Source organism: Ctenocephalides felis, unplaced genomic scaffold (genome assembly GCF_003426905.1).
Source record: "Ctenocephalides felis isolate EL2017-DRISC unplaced genomic scaffold, ASM342690v1 CF-g0.4_SCAFFOLD_03571, whole genome shotgun sequence".
NCBI lineage: Eukaryota > Metazoa > Arthropoda > Insecta > Siphonaptera > Pulicidae > Ctenocephalides > Ctenocephalides felis.
Window position 1 is genome coordinate 53,615,099 of NW_020539725.1, and position 20,743 is coordinate 53,635,841.

Below are 20,743 nucleotides of genomic sequence, written 5' to 3' on the forward strand. Positions count from 1 at the left end.
CGGTGTTCCCGAAATAGTCGATAAAAATTTGTATCCGCACACACACATACACATACAAACATACACAAACACACAAACATTTATCCATTTTTTCTAAGGTATGCCAAAATGTGAAGAAACCTCTGAAACGTAAAGATATATAAACAATTTCATTTTCGATTTTTTTGCGATTACTATAACTTAAATTTAATTTTACAATATTCATGAAGCTAGCTTCGAGCCATTTATTTTTTATGAAATGAAATGATGAAAATGTTACCATTTTGGTGCATTTTTAATATCATGACCAGTTATCAATTTGATGCATTTTTAATATTGTGGCCAAGGTAATCATGGCTCATTGGAGTGAAATTTGGTTTAAAATGGATAAAAATGTACCATAGGCCTAGCTAGATTAATTCACTATCAAGTACACATGTGTAAATGTGTACAATAGTGTCCAGAACTTCAACAAATAATTGTTTATTCATGAGTTTTACTTTCATAGTTCATAACGCATATATTTACATACTGGTCTTTTAATTAATGCTGTTTAAATTCAAGAAAACGACGAAACTCCAAAACCTGGTGTCTATCTAAATTAGACTGTGGTATTAGATCATTAAATTAATGATTAAATAAGTCATTAAATATGACTAACTATTTTTGAAAAATATCACTACTTCTATTAATCTAGGTATTCCTTTATAAAAACTCGATAAATTTGCATAAATTATATTAATATTCATTTGTGTAAAAAAGTCAATACTGCAAACAATTCAACATATTTAAAACTAAAATATTCAATGGCTTTCCTCTACTTCACAACCAGCCAATTCTGGCCAGTTGCAAATTTGATTCTCTTTGTCAAAATGCAATCCTGGTGGGCAAATGTGCTGGTGTACTTTGAAGGATCCATCTCCTAAAGGAATGCATTCGTAGAATGTTGTGCAATCTGTTGGATTTGGGTATAATCCTTTGGCTTCGCAGACAATTGGGGAAATTTCAGTAGTTGTCTCTGGTGGAGGCCTGGAAATTAAATAAAATCATTACCTATCCACATGCCTTGGCAAGTCTTTCTAATAAAATATTGTTATTGGAGTTGTAAATTTAATTATAATCTTGGTGATTGATACTTTAGTCTGGTAAATCCATTTTACTCACTCAGTTGGTCCGGTGCCAGCAGTGGGTGTAGTGGGTGGTGGGGCTGTTGGAGGGTAAGTGACCTCATGTCCGTGTAAAACCCTGTTGATCATTTTTAACATTGGGTATTTTTCTCCATGGCACAATCCTAAGAAATCATCGGTTTCGATACTCCATACCATGGCTCCTGCTAATCCTTGGTCGACGGCGTATTGAGTCTGGAATATAAAAAATAAATTTTTTAAATGATAAAAAATATTTGCAGTTTACTGATTTTGGAAGGGATAGCGAGGATCCATTTTTGGTGGTATTAGCAAATCTTTGCACATCATTTCTATCTTTTTTCATCAAATTCCCTAACCCTAGAGATGATTTTCTTGGACATGGTTGTACTAATATTATGCTTTTGTGTCTTCACATATTGTGAAGTAAAATTTATAAAAACGAATAGTATTTTATGAAAAAAGAGGTTGAAATGATTGCATTTGCTATTTTACTAGAACGTTTTTCATCTAGGAAGTTTTTCTAAATTCCGTGATTCAGAAATTGTATGCAATTATTTTTTATTGGTTCGTGAAGATCAACAATCCCGAAAGGTCAAAATTGCATGAGAAATTTATTCATCAAATGTAGTATATTAACGACATTTGTATATGTTAAATTTTTGCATATTGCACACGCCTTTTACGGATTCTTTTTTATTTCAATCATCTTTATATGGAATTGATATGTGGGATAATTTAATGCACATTTACTCTTGGTCCGACACAAACCTGTTTTATTTGTCAACCTACAACTTAATCATTATGCATCGAATCTTATTGCAATAAATCAGTTCAGTATTTGAACAAAGCAGTAAGGGATTTTTTTTTACGAAATTGTAATATTGATTTTCGTCTTCTATTCGCGACATCAAATACTACTTATATTATTCAAGCACAATTTACATAAATTTTCAGGTTATTAATGATCCTTGTCCAATCTTCATATTTTGTATTATAATGATTGAAAATGTGAGCAGACTGTTAAGAAATTAGAGTGGAACAATATAATAATGTCAGATGCAGTACAATGACGTTATTTCAATATCTGTACCATATAAGGAACTTATGATCATACCCAAGTATGGGCGCATCTTACGACATATCATTACAGGGCGAATTTTATTTAATGAATCGATTTTTGAAATTTTGAAAGAATTAATTAAATCTGCTCTTCATTTTCAACTTGGACCATATAGCAACTGTGTCCCAAATTAGAATATCTGGAGACGATTAGGACGGTGACTTAATTCCAGTGTATTTAGAGCGTCATCATAAGACGTGCCAAGACCGCTCTTGTTACGAGAAAATAGTTACTGCACATTCTAGTTTATATTTATCAAGGTTGTGTCAGCTATGGTTTTGTTTCAGAAATTAAAATTGATATATAGATAGACATTTAATGTTTAATTTGAGTTCAATCTAAAATCAATATGTTTGATATTTCTAAAAATAGCGAGGCGCGCTTCGATGATGTATTCAAAGTGTGCTATATCATAAATCTGTGTCGAGACGATTATTGGTGTTGATACAATTCGAAAACCAGATTCGTGTAGATTTTTTTTTAACTTCTTGTATGGTAAGTTATAGGAATCGCAAAAAATGAAAACATTCGTACATCTTTACGTTTCAAAGGTTTCTGAATATTTTGGCATATCATTAGAAAAAATGGATGTAAGTTGTGTGTGTGTGTGTACTCGTGTGCGTATGTTTGGATACAAATTTTTGTCAACGATTTCTGGAGCATCAATTAACCTATTTGAATTATTAACTTTTGATTCCTATTGATAAGAAGACGTGCTGATCTTTTTATGGCAAAAACAGGTCCGCCCTTTTGGGATGTATACAGAGCAAAAAGTGCTAAAGATAACAATTTTGAGTTCGATTTAAATGATTCAAATAATGTTTTGCGGTTTTGGAGATGTAAAAAATATAGCAAAAATGGACATTTCTTGATAAATATGACTTTTATAAATCTTTTACAATCTGTAGCTCTCCAAATATTTACAGTTTCGACCAATTTTTTTGTAGGGTTATATATACAAACTGCTTTTAACTATTATTATTATTTTGAATTCAATATTCGTATTTCATTATTGGTTGCAAATAATTTTATTGTATGATAGACTAATTTTATTCACATTTTTTTTACTTAGTTTTTTCTTTATCATAACGAAAGTTGTTAAACTATTTTTAAGCAAGTTTTTGCTTGATTTTTATAGTTGATCTTTAAATCCGATACTTGAAATTCTTGAATTTATTTTCACCAGATCTATTTATTTGAGATTTTACTGTAGATTATGATGTTGGATTCGATTGTTAAAAAAATATTTCTATCCACTGACCTTAATAGAGATACTGCGCAAATCATCATATCCAAACCATTGGCTTCCTTTGACTGCAAATGGAGCCAATTGTTCATCTTGCCAGTATTCTGTCCATCTATCGTTGCCCATTTGAATTTCACAGAACTATAAAATTAAAAAAAAAAATTATTGAAATATTTGATAAAAATTTGTATACTTCATAACCAAGTCTGCAAGGGTACATTTGTTTTTGGAAAACCTTAAATCCAATCTATTCCTAAAATTTTTGATATAGCGAGTTGCATTTACATGGGTTTCTGGATATCAAATAAAATTAGTATGCTAATATAAAATATAGATGATTTTTTATTAATTTTTGTTAACTTGCTGCAAATTTTGAAACTTTTATCATATCAGTTTATGATGATTATATGAGTTTGAGATGATTATCAGTAATCTATTATTCTTTTACCTCGTTGTATCCCATAAATCCAGGTTGTCCTGTGTAAGGACCTCCTAAACCTGCTCCATAAGATGCTGATCCAATGGTGATGTTTTTGGGGTTGGCCAATTGGAAAGTGTGTCCGTAAAGTGGCATACCTAACACCAATTTTTTGGGATCGGCTCCGCTCTTTAACCAGTAACTGTAAAAAATAATTGATCACATTCAAATAAAAACTTTGATCCATTTTTTACTCACAAGAATCGTCATTGTTGTAGTCGTTTTTAGTAGTGTTTTTATCAATATGTTGCTTTCATTTCCTATATTTTGAAAACGTACATTGTATTGCAATAATGGTAATGTGTTCGAGATTGTGTATCAATCAACAAACGATATTGATTTCTAATTAGTTTGTGTACGTACATGAATAATTGATTGATTGATAGTGCGCGATAAATAGAAAATAGAACATTTGATTCATTTCAGTCATTGAATATTTTGATAGGCCATTTGTTTTATTTGATTCTATGTATGTTGTTTGATGTTTGACCTACTGGTACTGTTTTGATTATTCAAGGTGCTAATATTAATATAATCATATTAATTCAGTATAAGATGACCTATCGTTAATTTATATTATACTAGCAAACTCGACAAACTCCGTTTCGCCACCAGATGGTTTCGTGAGAAAGATGAAGAAATTTTTTGTTTGTTTTATATTTGAAAAGGAAAAAAATGTTTTTTTTACACAACAGTAATGAATTTATTTCGATTACAAAAATGAAGTATTTTTTAGTTGAACTTCTCTAAGTAAATGGAAGTGAATCCGCCAATTATCACTTTCATTGAAGTGCTATTTGGTAAAGCACATTTTTTGTTTTTCGGTCTGACGTTAATACAAACAAAGCGGATGGTTTCCCAACTCGTGAACAAGCAACGTATAACTGCCCATGTGAAAAACAATGATTTTCTAAATAATCTATTTGAAATTTATCCTGCAAACTCTAAGCGATTAGCCTTGCGACTTGTTATTGCGAACGCAAGGCGAACTGGGAATTGCAAACGGAAGACCAGTCGGAATCATTGGTATGTCACCAAATCGCCAGCAATTTTTGATTGAATGGTGAAATTCAATGCGTGTACATCATTATTCTTTGCGGCAAGAATTGCTTGTTGACTTAACCAAGCATAATTCTGATAATTATCACTAATGTTATTACTCGAATTTTTAATTACGGTGCGTGAAGTTCCAGCAATTTGCATTAGAGCACGATGCCATGCACCACTAATTTTCTTAGCTATAAACATTGCGGAGCCCGAGACCTTTCCAACGAATGTAAAATTCTCGAATTCGGTTCGTGCGTTCTGGAGTTATATCGTCAGGAAGGAAAACCCAACTTATTTTTATATATATGTAGATTATAGTAGCGTTCTTGGTGACCAATATGGCGCTTTGGAGGTAGGAGTAGGTATTGGGCAGTGCAAAGTAATAATAGTAAAATAGCGTTGATTTTGCTTTTTAGTTTATAAAATATTTCCTCTATCATTTATTATGTTTACTTACGATAATGATGCTTCTACAGTAAGTTGATCTGGTTCATGTGGATTGTCAGTTGGCAATGCGCGCATTGGTGCGTTCAGACCGATAACATTTTCCCATGGTCCGTGCAAATCGTAGGCCATGATGTTGATGAAGTCCAAATATCTGAAAGTAAATTGAATTAATGAAAAATTAATTGGCGTTGATTGTAGGTCACATTTGAATAAATATTATAAGATGGAGATAAAAGAAATTATGTAGATATTAAAAATATTTTTTGAAGGTAGTTGTTGCACTATACTCAGCGTTTACCAACCCGTTTCCAAAAATTCTAACTGCCAAAACAGATGATATAATCACAAGCTTGATATCAAGCAGGGGTTATATCAGATTTTTAATTGAAATTACAGATCTAAAATATGATAACAAGTGAAAACAGCTCTTTACGGGCATTACTCCATATATATCCCTACTATGTTAGATAGATAATCTAATAAAAAATTGATCAGGTAGATAATGGTAAATCATTGGTGGATTGCATTCTAATAACACGAATGATAAAACCACTAGCTTGATATCGAGCAGCAGTTATATCAGATTTTTATATATAATATAAATTTGAATCTCTTCAAAAAAAAAAAAAAAAATGAAGCCATCTGTTTATACCCAGACGTCCAATTACTGGATTGGGATTGGATTTAGACGTTCGAAGTATTTGCAAAAAAATGTTCCAAATATAATAATGTATTAAAAAAGCATCTGAATTTAGATTCAATTTTAATGAGCATTAATTGTTAATTATTTTGTCTTGAAATAATATTATTTTTTAATAAATAATTAAAACTACAAAGTGTAGTCATTTTTTGGTCTACGTACTTCGAAACTTTAGTTGTTTTTGTCACTACAAACATCAGTAAATTAAGGTCTCGAAATCAATAAATAAATACGAATCTACACCAATCTTTCAATAAAATCGATTTAAGAGATCATAAAAAGAACATTTAATAAATAGTATATATGTAGACATTTTTTACTTTTTAGATTGCTCTCAGATTAGAAAATATTCAAGAAAGTGCCATATGGAGGCCGTAGGCTATACCTGTTCATCATCACTCTCTAATACTTTTTCTTCAGTTTACAATATATGTTCTCAATGTTTTGTTGAATTGATTATTTACAGTGTAATGTTTCCGTTCCAAATAATATTGAGTGATTTATAAAGATAAACAAACCTAGCCAACATACGTCACAATGTCTGAGCGAACATTGCCGACGACGATCGCGAAACTCTCCCTATTGATCAATAGGTATAAATCCTATTCAATTTTAATTTTTTTTTATTTTAAATGTACACGAATTGCAATGTCTTGGCATGAATTGCATTTACTTTTCATCACTTTTTTATATGATATTCAATTTCAAGTATAAATATAGTCTGAACATAATCAGTATAACGTATAAATCAGTTTGAACATCAAGAGTATTTTTATTAAGCATTTTAGTATTTTAATGGGAAGTACTGCCCTAGAGAGATTTCTCATTGCCATTTCTCATCCCTAAATGGGCTATTTCAATTGGAAACGTATTTATGATCTATATTTTCAAGCAAAAATTGATATCACTACTGCATGATTCAGTTTATTCAGAGTTTTGGGGTAAATGATATTTTTTTAAAATTTAATTATAATTAATTATTTATTTTATTTTTATTTATTAATTAAAATAAATTATATAAAAAATTCTGAATATTATTCTGAATTAAATTTTAATTTCTAAATTTTAGTATTATGAAAATTTCTGGTGGTGTTTAAACGATTTCTTATTTACCCAGCTAACAATTAAAAATAATTATTTATCACGTTTTACTAATTATTTAATTATCTTTTATATACATTATTTGAATTATTCGTGACCGATTCATACTATTTCGTTATTTCGATTCTCCGTTTTAATTGTTTTAGACATGTAATACTACATACATGGTAAATAAATACCGTTAGGGCACTTTGTTCTAATATTGCATTGTAACAAATAATTTATTCGAAACACGAACTATCGCATGAGTATCATAATATGCGATGCGACCGATATAATTTTTATTATGAATACTGTTACAGTTGTTTGTTTAATGGTAAATGAAATATTTTATAAACAATTATGTTTTTCAATTTGTTAATTGTTAGTTGTTTTATAACCTTGGTAGTGTAGATTTTTGACAAATTTAGGTCTACGTCTTTTTTTTGATTTTTGGTCATTGACGATTTTAAACGTATCTTGAAAATTTATTTTTCTATTTATATCGAAGCATGATATAATTTTCCTTTACATATGTAAATTCCCTATTGACAGAATTATTTTTATACGTTCATTTTAACTTCGGGAAATGGAAATGCATTATTCACATTTGCTTTTATAACTGGCATCGGATAAAAATATGAATGTACACGACCACAAGAATACTTCACGTTTTTCTATTTTTATATATGGTTGTTCATGATTGAACATATGTATGGATATTGAAAGTTGTATGTTGAGCAATGCAAAAATAACTCGAAATTATTTGAATTAATTCTGAAATTAAATTACGCAATTTACAAGATTCATTTGTAATATGATAGTGATACACTATTATTTTAACCTGTAAAAATTTTATTTCAACCCTTGCATTACCAGATATGGTCCAAAACCAACGAATTTTCACATTGAACTGAACAATAAGGTTCATTCACTATTAATTATAAAAATTTTTGTGAATTGAAATCTAAGTTTACATCGAGTTAATAACATTCAATTACAATTCACAAGATTAGCAAATTTCTTCAAATACTTTATCACAAATATTCGAGATATAATTTAATTAACTCAATCAATATTAATTCGGAGCAATTAATGAATCTTGTGTGCGGAGCAACCGTGTCTTAAGTATCGTTTTTTAAATATTGTTTTAGGTCTAAAATTGAATATAATTTGTTTCATGTGATTATTGGATTGTATAAATATTTTAACGATTTTAGAACTGGGATTCATCTGATGACATGTATTGACTCATTTGTGAGTTCATTCACATATGGTACTTATAATTGATATAGCAAAATATTTACACTTATATTCAGAGGCGGTTCATTAATCACGTGATCGACTTATAAGGATTTTTGGACCCTATTTGATATGTGGTTATATTTAAAATTGCCACCCTTTTCGCTACCAACATTTTGTGTATTTTTAGTACCAAGAAAAAAATGTAAAAATTTTGGATTTTTTTTATATTCTGGATTTTAAATTTTTTTTTTTAAATTTTGGATTTTGTTTTTTATTCAGGAAAAAAATAAATAGGGTCGTTTGCAGTTTAATTAAATGCTTGTGAATTATTTATTAGGTGCGTATGATTTTTTAACAATTTTGTCAAAATATTTAAGGTTGAACGACTAATGAAGTGGTCGATTACTCGATCATTATAAATCCATTGATTTAAGATTTACTTTTCTATTCTACTTACTTCTGAATTTGTGGAATATCATAAGACAAAGCTGCAGAAAATTGAGCTGATGCAACAGCGGCTGACAGAGATAATCCATATTTGTCAAATTCAGCCCTCAATTCTTTAAGCAATAAGGTGTAAGATTCTTTGTCACTTTCACTGCCTTCTCTTTGAGCTGGGTATTCCCAATCTACGTCCAAACCATCGAATTTGTATTTTAGGACGAAATCGACAGCACTCTTCACGAATTTGGCACGGAGTTTGGGGTCATTTGACATCTGTAATGGATTTATGGATGGTAGTACGGTTTTTAAATGGGATAAGATTTGAATAAACTAGGTTAAATGTTGGGCAAACTGCCCATTGGGTTTTAGTAGTATTATTGTATATATTTGGCAAAAGTTTTGGGGAAGATATATATTGCCTTCAAGAGCATTGAAGTTGGAGGACATTTAGGTGCATCTATTGACAGAACAGACAGACAGAAATAAATATTTATTCATTATATTGGTACATACATTGGATTAAATGTGGGGTTTTCTACCTTTTAGGGTTTTCGATAAGTTATGTCGCAGACAGAAGGTTATAATTAGGGAAACAATAGTAGAAATTTCATATTAGTAATATCAAAAGGAGTTTAAGAAGAGTCTTCAAAGGGAAATTTTAGTGGAATAACTTTTGACTTCTATAAATTGTTCTTTGGATTGGATGAATTTACTTGTTACGTTTACAGGGTAAGTTACTGTGATCGTTCAAAAATCGAAATTGAAAATTTTTGCATATTTTCACGTTTTGAATGTTTCTGAATATTTTGGCATACCTCAGAAAAAATTGATGAGTGTGTGTGTGTATGTGAATGGATACAATTTTTCCTCCACGTTTTCGGGCGCACGATTTGCGTGGTTCAAAAAACATTTGATTCATATTGATAGGGAGATGTGCTGATTAGTTTTTGGCACAGGCATTTGCAACCGTTTTGGAGATACGGAGCAAAGAGTGCAGAAAATAGAAATCGAGTATTTGAGAGAACGAAGCATCCGATTTGAATGATTCAAAAAACATTCAATTTGTAATGATAGGGAGAAGTGGTGATTAGTTTTTGGCAAAGGCAGGTCCAGCCGTTGCGGAAATACGGAGCTTAATAAGCAAAAATGGCAGTTTTTGAGAGAAATAAGCATCCGATTTGAATGATTCAAAAAACTTTCTGCTTGTGTTGGGGAAACGATTGTTTTTTGGGAAAAGAAGAAACAATTTTTTCAATTTTTTTTTAATTGAATATCGAAAATAATTCAGATTTTCAAAATTTTTATTTAGTACGGGAAGTTCCTGCAATTTGCCTCAAGGCACGATGCTATACACCACTAGTTCTTTATTTTTATCAGAAATAATTTTTTTGGCAATATGATACTAAATCAATTATGTAGGTGCTATATATTTGGTCATATTTAGAATTCTTTTTTTATGGTTGTGGAAACATTTAAAGTGGTAGAACATAAATAGATATTTGGGGTAGTATTTCGTAAATTAGAATACAAATTACTTAAAACAAATATATACCTTAGAGTATTTAACAGAACCTTCGTTCCATCCTCCAATGGCTACAATGAACTTTGCTCTTGGGTTTCTATCCCTCAGCTTGATGAATTTACCAATATTATCTGAAAATAATATTTACTTAATATGAATAATATTACAATATGGGAGCTTTCGTAAAGATCCTTTAGGCATTGGCTCTTTCGAATCAGGTCGTAATGTCATAAAAATTAAGAAGCTCAATGAACTAAAATGTATTTTATTCAGAATCTTTAAATGAACATAGGATTTGATGATCATTATTTTTTCAATTCCACAAATTTGAATCTACCCCTCCTTTGTGATTAAATTTTGATACTTTTTGTATAATTTTTTAAATTTTTTATCAATTACCTCTTCCATAATCATCAGCCAGATCCAAATATGGATCCAATAGTTTAATTTCTGAATTTTCACTCAATCCAACAAATGTGTAAATGTAATGGGTGCAGATAAATGGGTCTATGTGTTCAACATTGAATTGACCATTTGAGTGTCTGTAAGTCGCCCATGTGCCATAATAACAGACTACTTTAACTGCAATGAGAAAAAAATATTTTATTTAAAAAAATGTTACAAATTCAGATATAAGAATTGAATCAAATAGTTAGATTTTACAGATAATGCAAATATAATTATTATATCTAGAAATATTAAATCTTTCATTGTTAAAGTTGCTTTTTTCAATCTTACCATAGAATAGCAAATTTTGTACTAAATATTTTTTTAAATTATAATACGATTACGTATAATGAAAAGTATTTATTTGAAGTAGAATTGTCTTTAGTATGTGATTTAACTATATTGTCTTTAAATTTCTAGATGTCGTCTAAAGGCAGTTATAAATTGTATGGCGAAATAAAAAATAATAATAATAAAAAGTAAAACATAAATTTTAACTAATAATACGCTAATTAACTAACAATAAACTACTGATCTGAAAAACATTACAATCAATGATTTTTTTGAGTACACGGTTAATATACCATAAAAAATCATTAATTGTGTAAGGTCAGGTTAATTGTTAACCTAAACTATGGTCACTTTTAACTCGGGTGGAATATTTTTGTTTAATATCCATCGATTTTTATTAATTCAATTCTAATTTCTATTCTTAAATTTTAGATCTTTGGTAAAAAAAATTCAACAAATTTGGGCTGATAATTTTTGTTTAATATCCATCGATTTTGATTAATTCAATTCTGATTTCTAATTATGTAAATATTAGGTGTTTGGTAAAAAAAATCAAAATATATAAACAAGAACAGAAATAAAATTGGTTGATTGATCTAACCGTAATGCATTTAATGTTGTTCAATTTCACTTAAAAATAAATAACCACCAAGTTAAATTAATAAATTATTAGTTTATGAATTAAATTTTAAATACTTGTTTATTATACAAACGTGATTGGATTGTTTGCGATTGAATTAAAGTTTTCTGCGAAATTATAGAATTTTGTTTCTTGCTAATTGATGTGGAAGAGATTGAAATTTTGATACTTTTAACTTCAAAACAAAGTCTATTATATTGTTTTGTTTGTCCAATATGTGATAATATTTCCAGATGATAATTTTGAGTTTTCTGAATTAATTTGATTCAAAAAAGTCAAAGAAGGATATTCCAGAATTCTGGATTTTTAGATTGACACGAGGTATTCGATTTTGTGGAATTCGACTCAGTATTTTTAAATTTATTTAAATTGCGAAAAATATTTCTTAGACAAGAGTCGAATATCTATTGTTCTTGATCATGTCTTGCTTGTGTATAATTAATTGAAAAAAAAATTAATAATAAATTAATTGTTTATCAATGTGTGATTATACGCCTAGATAGGATTTTGTTTGCTTATATAAATTTTATATTTTAATAAAAATGTACAGAATTTTTATTGTGACTAAACTATTTTTTATTAAATGTAAATTTTTATAAAACTTTTATAATTAATTTTATTTCTAAAATGATAAAATATTGTTTTTGCACTAAAATATTTTTTTTTCATAAAAATATTAGTTTTTTTATATTGATTTTTCCTTGTATGCTATGCAAATATCCATTAATTAACACCTAATTATCATGGATAATTCTGATAATTTTTAAATCACTCATTGCGAAAAACTAAAATTCAAGGTATTTTCTATAATCTGAATTATCGATTAGTGTTAGCAGATAACAAAAAAAATTCAATGTGACATATTTTTGGTTTTATCAAAATCCGTAATAAAAATAAAACTTTAATTATACTATTGACAAAAAGTGCTATATAGATAAATGTGCGTGTTATTTACTTGTTTTTAGAAATATCTTATTTTTTAATTGTCTATCAATAATGTGTGAATTTGATTATGATCTTTATTTAGATCTACACGTGTTAAATTTGCAGTGATTTAATTAGTTGAATTATCAGATTTAATTGGATAAATTAGATCTATGAATTAAAATTGTCAAATTTGTAAAAATTAAGTTGAAAATTTAATTTTACTAAATAATGCTTGTAAAGAATTCTAAAAAATAATTTAAATTGATTTTGATTTGAAAATTAAGTAATCAATCAAATGTAAGTTTAGTCATGCATATTAAGTTGTAATAACGTAGGTACTAAAAATAAAATAAGAAAGTCGAAATTCAATTATATCTTTATTAAATCTTTTGTTTTTTTTAAACTATTTTAACGAATTTATTTATTTTTTATCCCTTATATAAGATGAGTGCTTTATGACCTTTCCTAGGCCTAGCGTTCATTTACAAGTCAAGTTTAGAAATTAAATTTTTTTTGTAATATATAAATAACACAAGCTAAAATAAATTTAATAAAATTTAAATTATAAGTTAATAGTCGTCAAATTATTTCAAGATTTACACACACTGTTTTCGAACACAAAATTTATTAAAATAAAAAATAAGTTAATAAACATTTATTTCTCTACTTACGATCTTCAGCTGCAACAAACAGCGAACAATTCAAAATCACTGCAAATACAATTAAACTTAATTTACTCATTCTTATTTTGTTTCACAATATTTTATGTCATTAGTTTAAATTCTTAATGTTTATTTTGAAATCTGCTGTAGCAATGAATAACCGAAAATTGAGATTACTCGTTTTTATATACATGCTCACTTACAAACACAACATGGTCGATATTGTCGAAATTACGTGTTATCTATAATTTATTGTTTATCAAAGTTGATACCTATAATTCCTGGTGCGTCATATTTGCCCCGAGTTTGAAAATTTTCATCATAGGCTAAAAATAAAATAAAATAAAAAATTTAATAAGTAATTTACTTTTGGGGCACCAATGTTTGCTCAAAATTGTAAATGGAAAATATTTCGTCATCTAAATTAGCTGTAGAGTTGCATGACCTCAGTTTTTTTTGCTCTAACAAAACTCAAAATAAAAAATTAACCCAATAGTTTTATTGTCTAATAAGTTTTTTTCCTTGCAGGGAATGAGCTTAATCTTCTATACTGGATGAGCAAAGTTAACCAAGGATAAGTGGTAAGTCCAAAAATTTATTTTTGAGCTTATGCTTTTCATATTTGCACGACATATAACCACTACTTTTCAGCTAAAATTCTTTGGCACTTGAAACAAGGCAAGACTATGCGAAATTGTTGCTTTGAAATGTTTGTGTGGTTACTGAAAAAAATACTTAAAATTTCATTTTTAATCCCAATCTACTAATCCCAAATTTCCTCGTCCGGATATTATAAAAATTCAGTGTATATAAAAATCGAAGACAATTTTAAAATTTTGTTTTTCGATTTGGTCGATTGAAGATATATCTCCTATATGAACAAAAATGCCCTTTTTTGTTGAAGTTTGAAATCAGTACACCTATCTTTTTCTATAAACTAAGTTTAATTCTCTTAATGGAATTAATTATTGCAAGCTCAGAGCTTAATCGTTTGATCTTAATCAATCTAATCCAACATAAAATCATGATCAAAAAGAAGTTACATCGTAATCGTATGAAAGCTCAAAAGTAGTTATTGTTGAGAAATTTTCAGATATTTTTTCTATAAAACTTTACAGGAATATTATTTATCACTTTTGCATATGTATCATTTCGTTTTTGAAATATTGTGTGATACTATATACAATTTCTATATTTAATAAAAATTAAATTAAAATTAATTTTTATATTTTAAGGGCAATCCAAATATGAGAATTTACAACTGTCCAGTTATTTACTAAATGTCCTTAACTGGACAGTTGTAAGTAAAATAGAGAATAAAAAAAATATTTGAGAATGATTTAACTTGTCACGATTTTTTGACGAATGAAAAATTTTAAAACCTTAATTCGGGGTGTTCTTATTATAATAAGTAAATTAATAGTATGTTTAATTAGTACAAAAGTTTTCTAGTTTAAATGAGGACAATTGCAGAATAAGATAGAAACCGATGTTTGGCATGTATTTTTTTTTAAATTAGTTAATTAGTTATTAATTTCTATTGTTAATATTTTCTGACTTATTTTGCGTTTGATCAAGTTTGCATCTATTTCTTAGAATATTATCAAATTTAACAAGTATTGATAAACGATAAATTTTTGTCGGAAAAATATAGTCGCGTCATATTTTTAAGATGGGTGCTTTATTATCTTGTTTTATCATTTTTGGCACGTACCAAATCTTGATAAAAGTTACAAGCTTGTATTATATTACAAGTTAAATTATTTTACCCATATCTATCTTTGAGATATATTAGATGTATCATCGTGGGATAGCCGTTTCCATTAATCATAAAAAATATAAATTGTAAATTTGTATGCATACCTGTAGGAACTTAAGTTTTTTAAGCATATGAAAATTCTTCTATATAGTTGTGGATATAAGTTTCTAAATAACTTTACTTTTTAGTAACAAAATCAAATTGCGATAGTCATTATCAATCTGTAAATTTTCTTATTATAACTATTTAATAATGTTAATGTAATAATAAACTAAAAATGAGAAATATTATACATCGTTCATGAGTTATAAATGCAATTATGGATTTTAATAAGTCATCAATTTTAATAGTAATTGAATATTTTAATTTCACCTTAACGAGCTGATAGTAAATCGAGAAACTATACTATTTGATGTATTATGATGTGATAAGAATTAATTCCAGCAATTTTTATATGGATAGATTTTATTTGAAACGTATAAATTAAACAAATTACAAATAGTGTGATTATAAAAATTAATTTAGCATTAGAAAAATATTCATTTCATATTTGTATTCCACTATCCCATTAAAGCAGATTTATAATAATAGATTAGGAGAGCTCTAGATTTCAATTCAGGTCAACAAACTACATTCTATTTTCCGAGGCAGTTAACGCCTCAGTTTGTATAATAAATTCTCAATTAAGCCCTTTTAATTTAGATTACAATTGCGATCACATTCTATCATTATTTTGCAAGAAACAACAATGCAAACAATTTGTTTGAAGTGTTATAAATGTATTACATGAGCTTTCACATTTTTTGGTCTTAATGAAATATTTTTATTAGCGCCGGATTTAGTTTTTATGTATCTTATCGTAATAAGCCAAAATGATTAGGATGGGCTTTTGAAGTTGTTTTATTGATATTTGTTTTAAGTATTAAATGAGAAAGTACCTAGTGCTTTTCATGTTTGAAACCAATAACTATTTTGTGGAGAAGGATATAATTTTCTGTAGGATACAATTTTCTTCGGTTAGACTAGTTTCCCAAGTTAAATTGTTTTTGATTAGTTTGAATCAGTATTCTTTTCTCCATTATGCAGTTCAAATCGAATTAAATCCACATGAATAAAGATGATAAAAATGCGCAATTCATTAATATAAATTTACGGTTTCCAATCTGAGTATCAAGTTAATTCCAGTAATTTATTTAATCTATCACTTGTCGCTTTATGGACGATTGATGTCCATGATTTATAACCCAACATATAATTCTATATTGTACATCGTATCATAAAACATTCGCGCGTATACGTCGAATCATTTAATTTATCTTTAAATAATTGATAAAAATCTGCACTTAATGATTAGCAAAAATTAACTTCTAAAGATTACGTTAATCCTCTTGTCTTGTGTCCCATCTCATGTTTATCCAAATTAGTTGGGATTAGTGCAGTGCTAAAAATATTGATTGTGTAATTTTATGATATGTGAAAGTTTTGTGTGTTTTCATGGGAAAATAGTTCGGTAAATTATTATTTTTTGTGTTGTTTGACTTATAAATATTAAAACAAATGTTTGTTTTTGATATGCTAAACTGTTTTTGTTGCTATCTGAAAAGCTCAGTAAACAAATGTGCACGTTTGTTTATGGTAATATTACAATGTTTAAATTACGTACTGAATACGTCATTTGGGATTATAACCGAAAATTTATATATCAAAGAAATTTTTTTTGCCAAAATTTCTGACTATTTTTATGTCACACATATATGACCGACATGGCTCTATATCATCTTCTTGTTTTTTTTTTTTCATCTTCTACCAAATCGAATTATTTGAACAAAGCTGCAAAATTTCATAGAATTCATCTTTTCCTAAACTTGTATTTGAACAAAGCTATACAATTTCATAGAATTTATCTTTTCCTAATATTTTATTTGGACAAAGCTTTAAAGTTTCATAGAATTTTAATTTGCGAAGTAAATAAAATGCGTATACAACAGGATTACAAGCAGATTAAATTTTAAATTGTTTTTAATTGTCTTATTGAATTATATTAAAATGTTTTTAAAGTGATAAGATATGCATTAATTGATGTGCATTTGTTATTGACAAAAATGTTAGTTTTAGTAAACATAGTAGAAATGGAAATATTTTACTATTTTCCTCTAATTTTAAGCTGAATTAAGATTTTAGGTTTCTTACTCAATAGGCAAAGTATTAAGTTGGAAACTAAATAATTGCGGATTTTTGTTAGAAAACCAGGCATTTTTTCGTGAAGCTAAATAACTTGATTTTGTAATGTGTTGTCCATTTTGATCAATGATTTTTTGCTATTTTTCAAGCAGCATCGTCATCATCTCACTTTTATAAAACTTCTGGATTGATTAGAAAAAAACAGAATCAGGTACAATTTGACACCGTTATAGTCATTGAATTGTTTACCAAAAAGGAGTTTTGTAAAGATTCAAACAATAAGTAATCAGAAGTTCAAGGTTAGGTTGAGGGCCTGCCTTATCGTTTTTTTAGGGTTTTATCACCATAACCAGCCCCGGATGCTTCTTTATCTTTTCAGAAATAAAAAATGACAATTTTTTTTTATTTGATTTACCATCTTTGAATGAACGCCAAACGAAAACTACGTAATGGACCAAAAAACTCTTGTTCACTGATTGACATCTAATCTGCCTACTATCCATTAACAAAAGGTAATTTTAAATTCGGATTACGTCAGCAAACCTAAAAATTTAATTGAAACCTCCTAAAAGCTCAAAACCGCACTTACTTAGTTGCCAATTTAATATAAGAAGAGTTTTATAAATTAAAAAAAAATAAAAAAGTGGGCAAAAATTATCATTACATCAAAAAACTTATTTGCACTGATGTACATCTAAACTGCTTACTATCCATTAACAAAAGGTATTTTACATTTGAATTATATCAGCAAACCTAAAAATTTAAATCTATTTAAGCTGAAAACCGGACTTACTTAGTTTCCAACTTAATATAAGAAGTTTGTTTAAATAAAACTTTTTGATGCACATAATTTGATAAGTGCTTGCAAAAAGTATCATCATTACAGAATATTCGAAAACACATTTCTAAACAATGAAAACTTATAATTTATGATCTTGTTTTAATTGTTATTGAAATGTAGAATATGAAATGAATGGATTTGTATCTCTATTATCTGCATCATCAGGACAGAATGAAGAAAGGGCTCGTTTTGTCGTGTTTCAATTTTTTGAGTTCATTATTTTTATTCTAAGTTTCTTTTATCTATAAGTTATTTTTATATAAGTTAATAATTTTATTTCAGTTATTATTTTGTTTTAAATTTTCCTGCGATACGTTTTTTTAGAATTAGGTGATGGATGAGAACCCTCACGATCTATGCATCAATTCTAACACGAAGCAACTAGAAGAACAGAATTCCACTAACAATAACCTCAATTCTTCAATGTCGTCTTTGACTTATAAAAAGTCCTCTCTGATGTGCGAAGATTTAAATGATGTCGCCAATCCTTTCGAATCGGCAACATTTGACAGTATGACTTCATCACAACTTAGCCTAAAATCCAGTACTCATAATTTAGAAATGGATAAGCTTAACGAGACATTTGAGAAATTAAGCTCACGCCAATCATTCAGCAACGATATGAGCTTATCAGGGCAAGATATGCCTGAGATGGACTCGCTGAAGGGCGATGAAAATGATGAGAATAAATTTCAATCTGGGGAATGTGAGTTAATTTTTATTTTTGTTTATTTTGTTGAATTTATTTTATTTTGGTTAAGTTAATATAAGTTAGTTATGCATGCATTCTTAGTTTATGTTCATTTCGTTTTCTTTCGATTTTTTTTATATTTTTGATCGATCGTTACATATCGATAGTTACATTGGCAGAGATGTAAAGCTCTGAATGTTTTCTGGGAAATTTTGAATCATATCTTGGAATGGTGATAAAAGGCTTAGATTATGCCTCATAAATGATCTGTGATAATACAGGGTTTGGTCAATCCAGTATAATGGTAAATAAATATGATATCCCTTGATATCTAGAAACAGGTAAATGTTGAAAGCCATCATTTCAACAATTCCAAGTTAGAGTTAATAGAAGATGTTAAAATAATAAGAGCCTGAAATAATATTTATTATTATTGATTACGGCTTGCTTATGAATAAATAAATAAATAAATAAAAAATAATCTTAATAATGTTGATAATAATTTAGTAGTAAGAGTTATTCTCGATAAAATATAGCAAAAGACAAGAATTGGTAATACACATGAGTTCTGAACATTTTATAAAACAGAACATTTTATAAAACATTTTTTTTTAAATAAAATGTTCAGTATTTTTTTGCTTCACGTATAACTATCATACATAAAGATATACAGTTAACTATATAATATAAAGTGTATTTGTATATATGTATGTATATTATTCTTAGAAATACATATCAAATCACGATTTTTAAAAGTGGACGCAAAAATGATGCAATTTTGGCAGTAATTTACTGTATGTTCCAAACAATATGTTATTTTAAAAATACTTAATATTAATAATTCAATCATTATTCGACTGTATTGTCAGATAATGATATCTGCAGAATTATTCCATTCAATGAGTGACTACATAAATAACATGTTTGAAAACAATTTAATTAATTTGAAATATTTTATTATACACATCTTGATACATATTTTATTCTGAATTAATGTAAATTCGATTAAACTTACTTCTAGTATATAGAATTGATCGTGAACTCCAGAAATTTTTGGACATTTTCATGGACTTTACTTTTAATACGAATATTTATATTTTTTACTCTATATTTACCTCGATGGACTTGTAATATAATTATAAGTATATGTGCATATTTGTATATAATTGTATATATATATATATATATATATATATATACATTCGTTTTGTGTGAATTGTAAATTGTCTGTTACTCGCTTTATTAATTTGCTGATTGTTGGTGTTCTGATAATATCTTAAACCTTACTCTCGAATTATTGTTTAAGAAACTTTACAAAAATTTAATTTGTGGAATTTAACATAATTATTTGCTTCATCATATTTTTCATCATCATTTATATATAGGTTCTAAATTTAATTGATTAAAATCACTAAATATCATTTCTCATGATTTGGCATTGGTATGAGGTTTTATTAAACATGATTTAATTTCAGTCAATGTTTATCTCGAAATTGCTATTTATTGTAAAAAGAAAAAATGTGCAAGTTTTAATTTTAGGATTGCAATTGTGTAGTTTCCAGTGCTCAGATCTATGAAATTAATTGGGAAAGAATAAGTTCATAATTTATTAAATTACACATGTAATAAAAGTTTCTGTATGACATGGCACTATTAATATTATCATTTCAGTACTACTTTTTTACTGAATAAAGGCTCACAAGTTTATTTTGAAATGCAATAAAATATTGTATGTACGAAATCAAAATCAAGTTAATTGATTAATTTTTATAATTGTACAACTTTCCATGTGCTACTTTAGGAGCTTTATTTGTCTTTGCAATTCAAGGTGCAAATAAAGTTTAGTTG

At 27.7% G+C, this 20,743-nt stretch overlaps 2 protein-coding genes across 2 annotated transcripts in view; one reads left to right on the forward strand and one right to left on the reverse strand.

Moving 5' to 3' along the window:
* Window positions 1-20,743, forward strand: part of LOC113386829 (transforming acidic coiled-coil-containing protein 1-like) — a 30,437-nt gene that overhangs the window by 3,103 nt on the left and 6,591 nt on the right. Inside the window, exons 2-3 of the mRNA XM_026624592.1 lie at window positions 13,952-14,004; window positions 18,529-18,910. Of these exons, the coding sequence (XP_026480377.1) occupies window positions 18,538-18,910 (373 nt within the window). The 5' untranslated portion in view covers window positions 13,952-14,004; window positions 18,529-18,537. The remainder of the gene's footprint in view (window positions 1-13,951; window positions 14,005-18,528; window positions 18,911-20,743) is intronic.
* Window positions 783-13,502, reverse strand: LOC113386266 (probable chitinase 2). Its single transcript, XM_026624057.1, has 9 exons — window positions 13,433-13,502; window positions 10,856-11,038; window positions 10,487-10,587; window positions 8,948-9,207; window positions 5,476-5,616; window positions 3,942-4,113; window positions 3,509-3,634; window positions 1,144-1,340; window positions 783-1,008 (listed from the first exon to the last, which is right to left on the reverse strand). Exons 1-9 carry the CDS (start codon window positions 13,500-13,502, stop codon window positions 783-785), a joined length of 1,476 nt encoding a protein of 491 aa, XP_026479842.1.

Bases quoted from the DNA above. Each gene is read 5' to 3' on its own strand.
- LOC113386266 (XM_026624057.1), bottom strand. From the start codon at position 13,502: ATGAGTAAATTAAGTTTAATTGTATTTGCAGTGATTTTGAATTGTTCG. The intron at 9,208-10,486 runs GTATATATTTGT...AATCCATTACAG, and splicing joins GTTCTGTTAAATACTCTAAG to ATGTCAAATGACCCCAAACT. The intron at 5,617-8,947 runs GTAAGTAGAATA...ATTTACTTTCAG, and splicing joins GATATTCCACAAATTCAGAA to ATATTTGGACTTCATCAACA.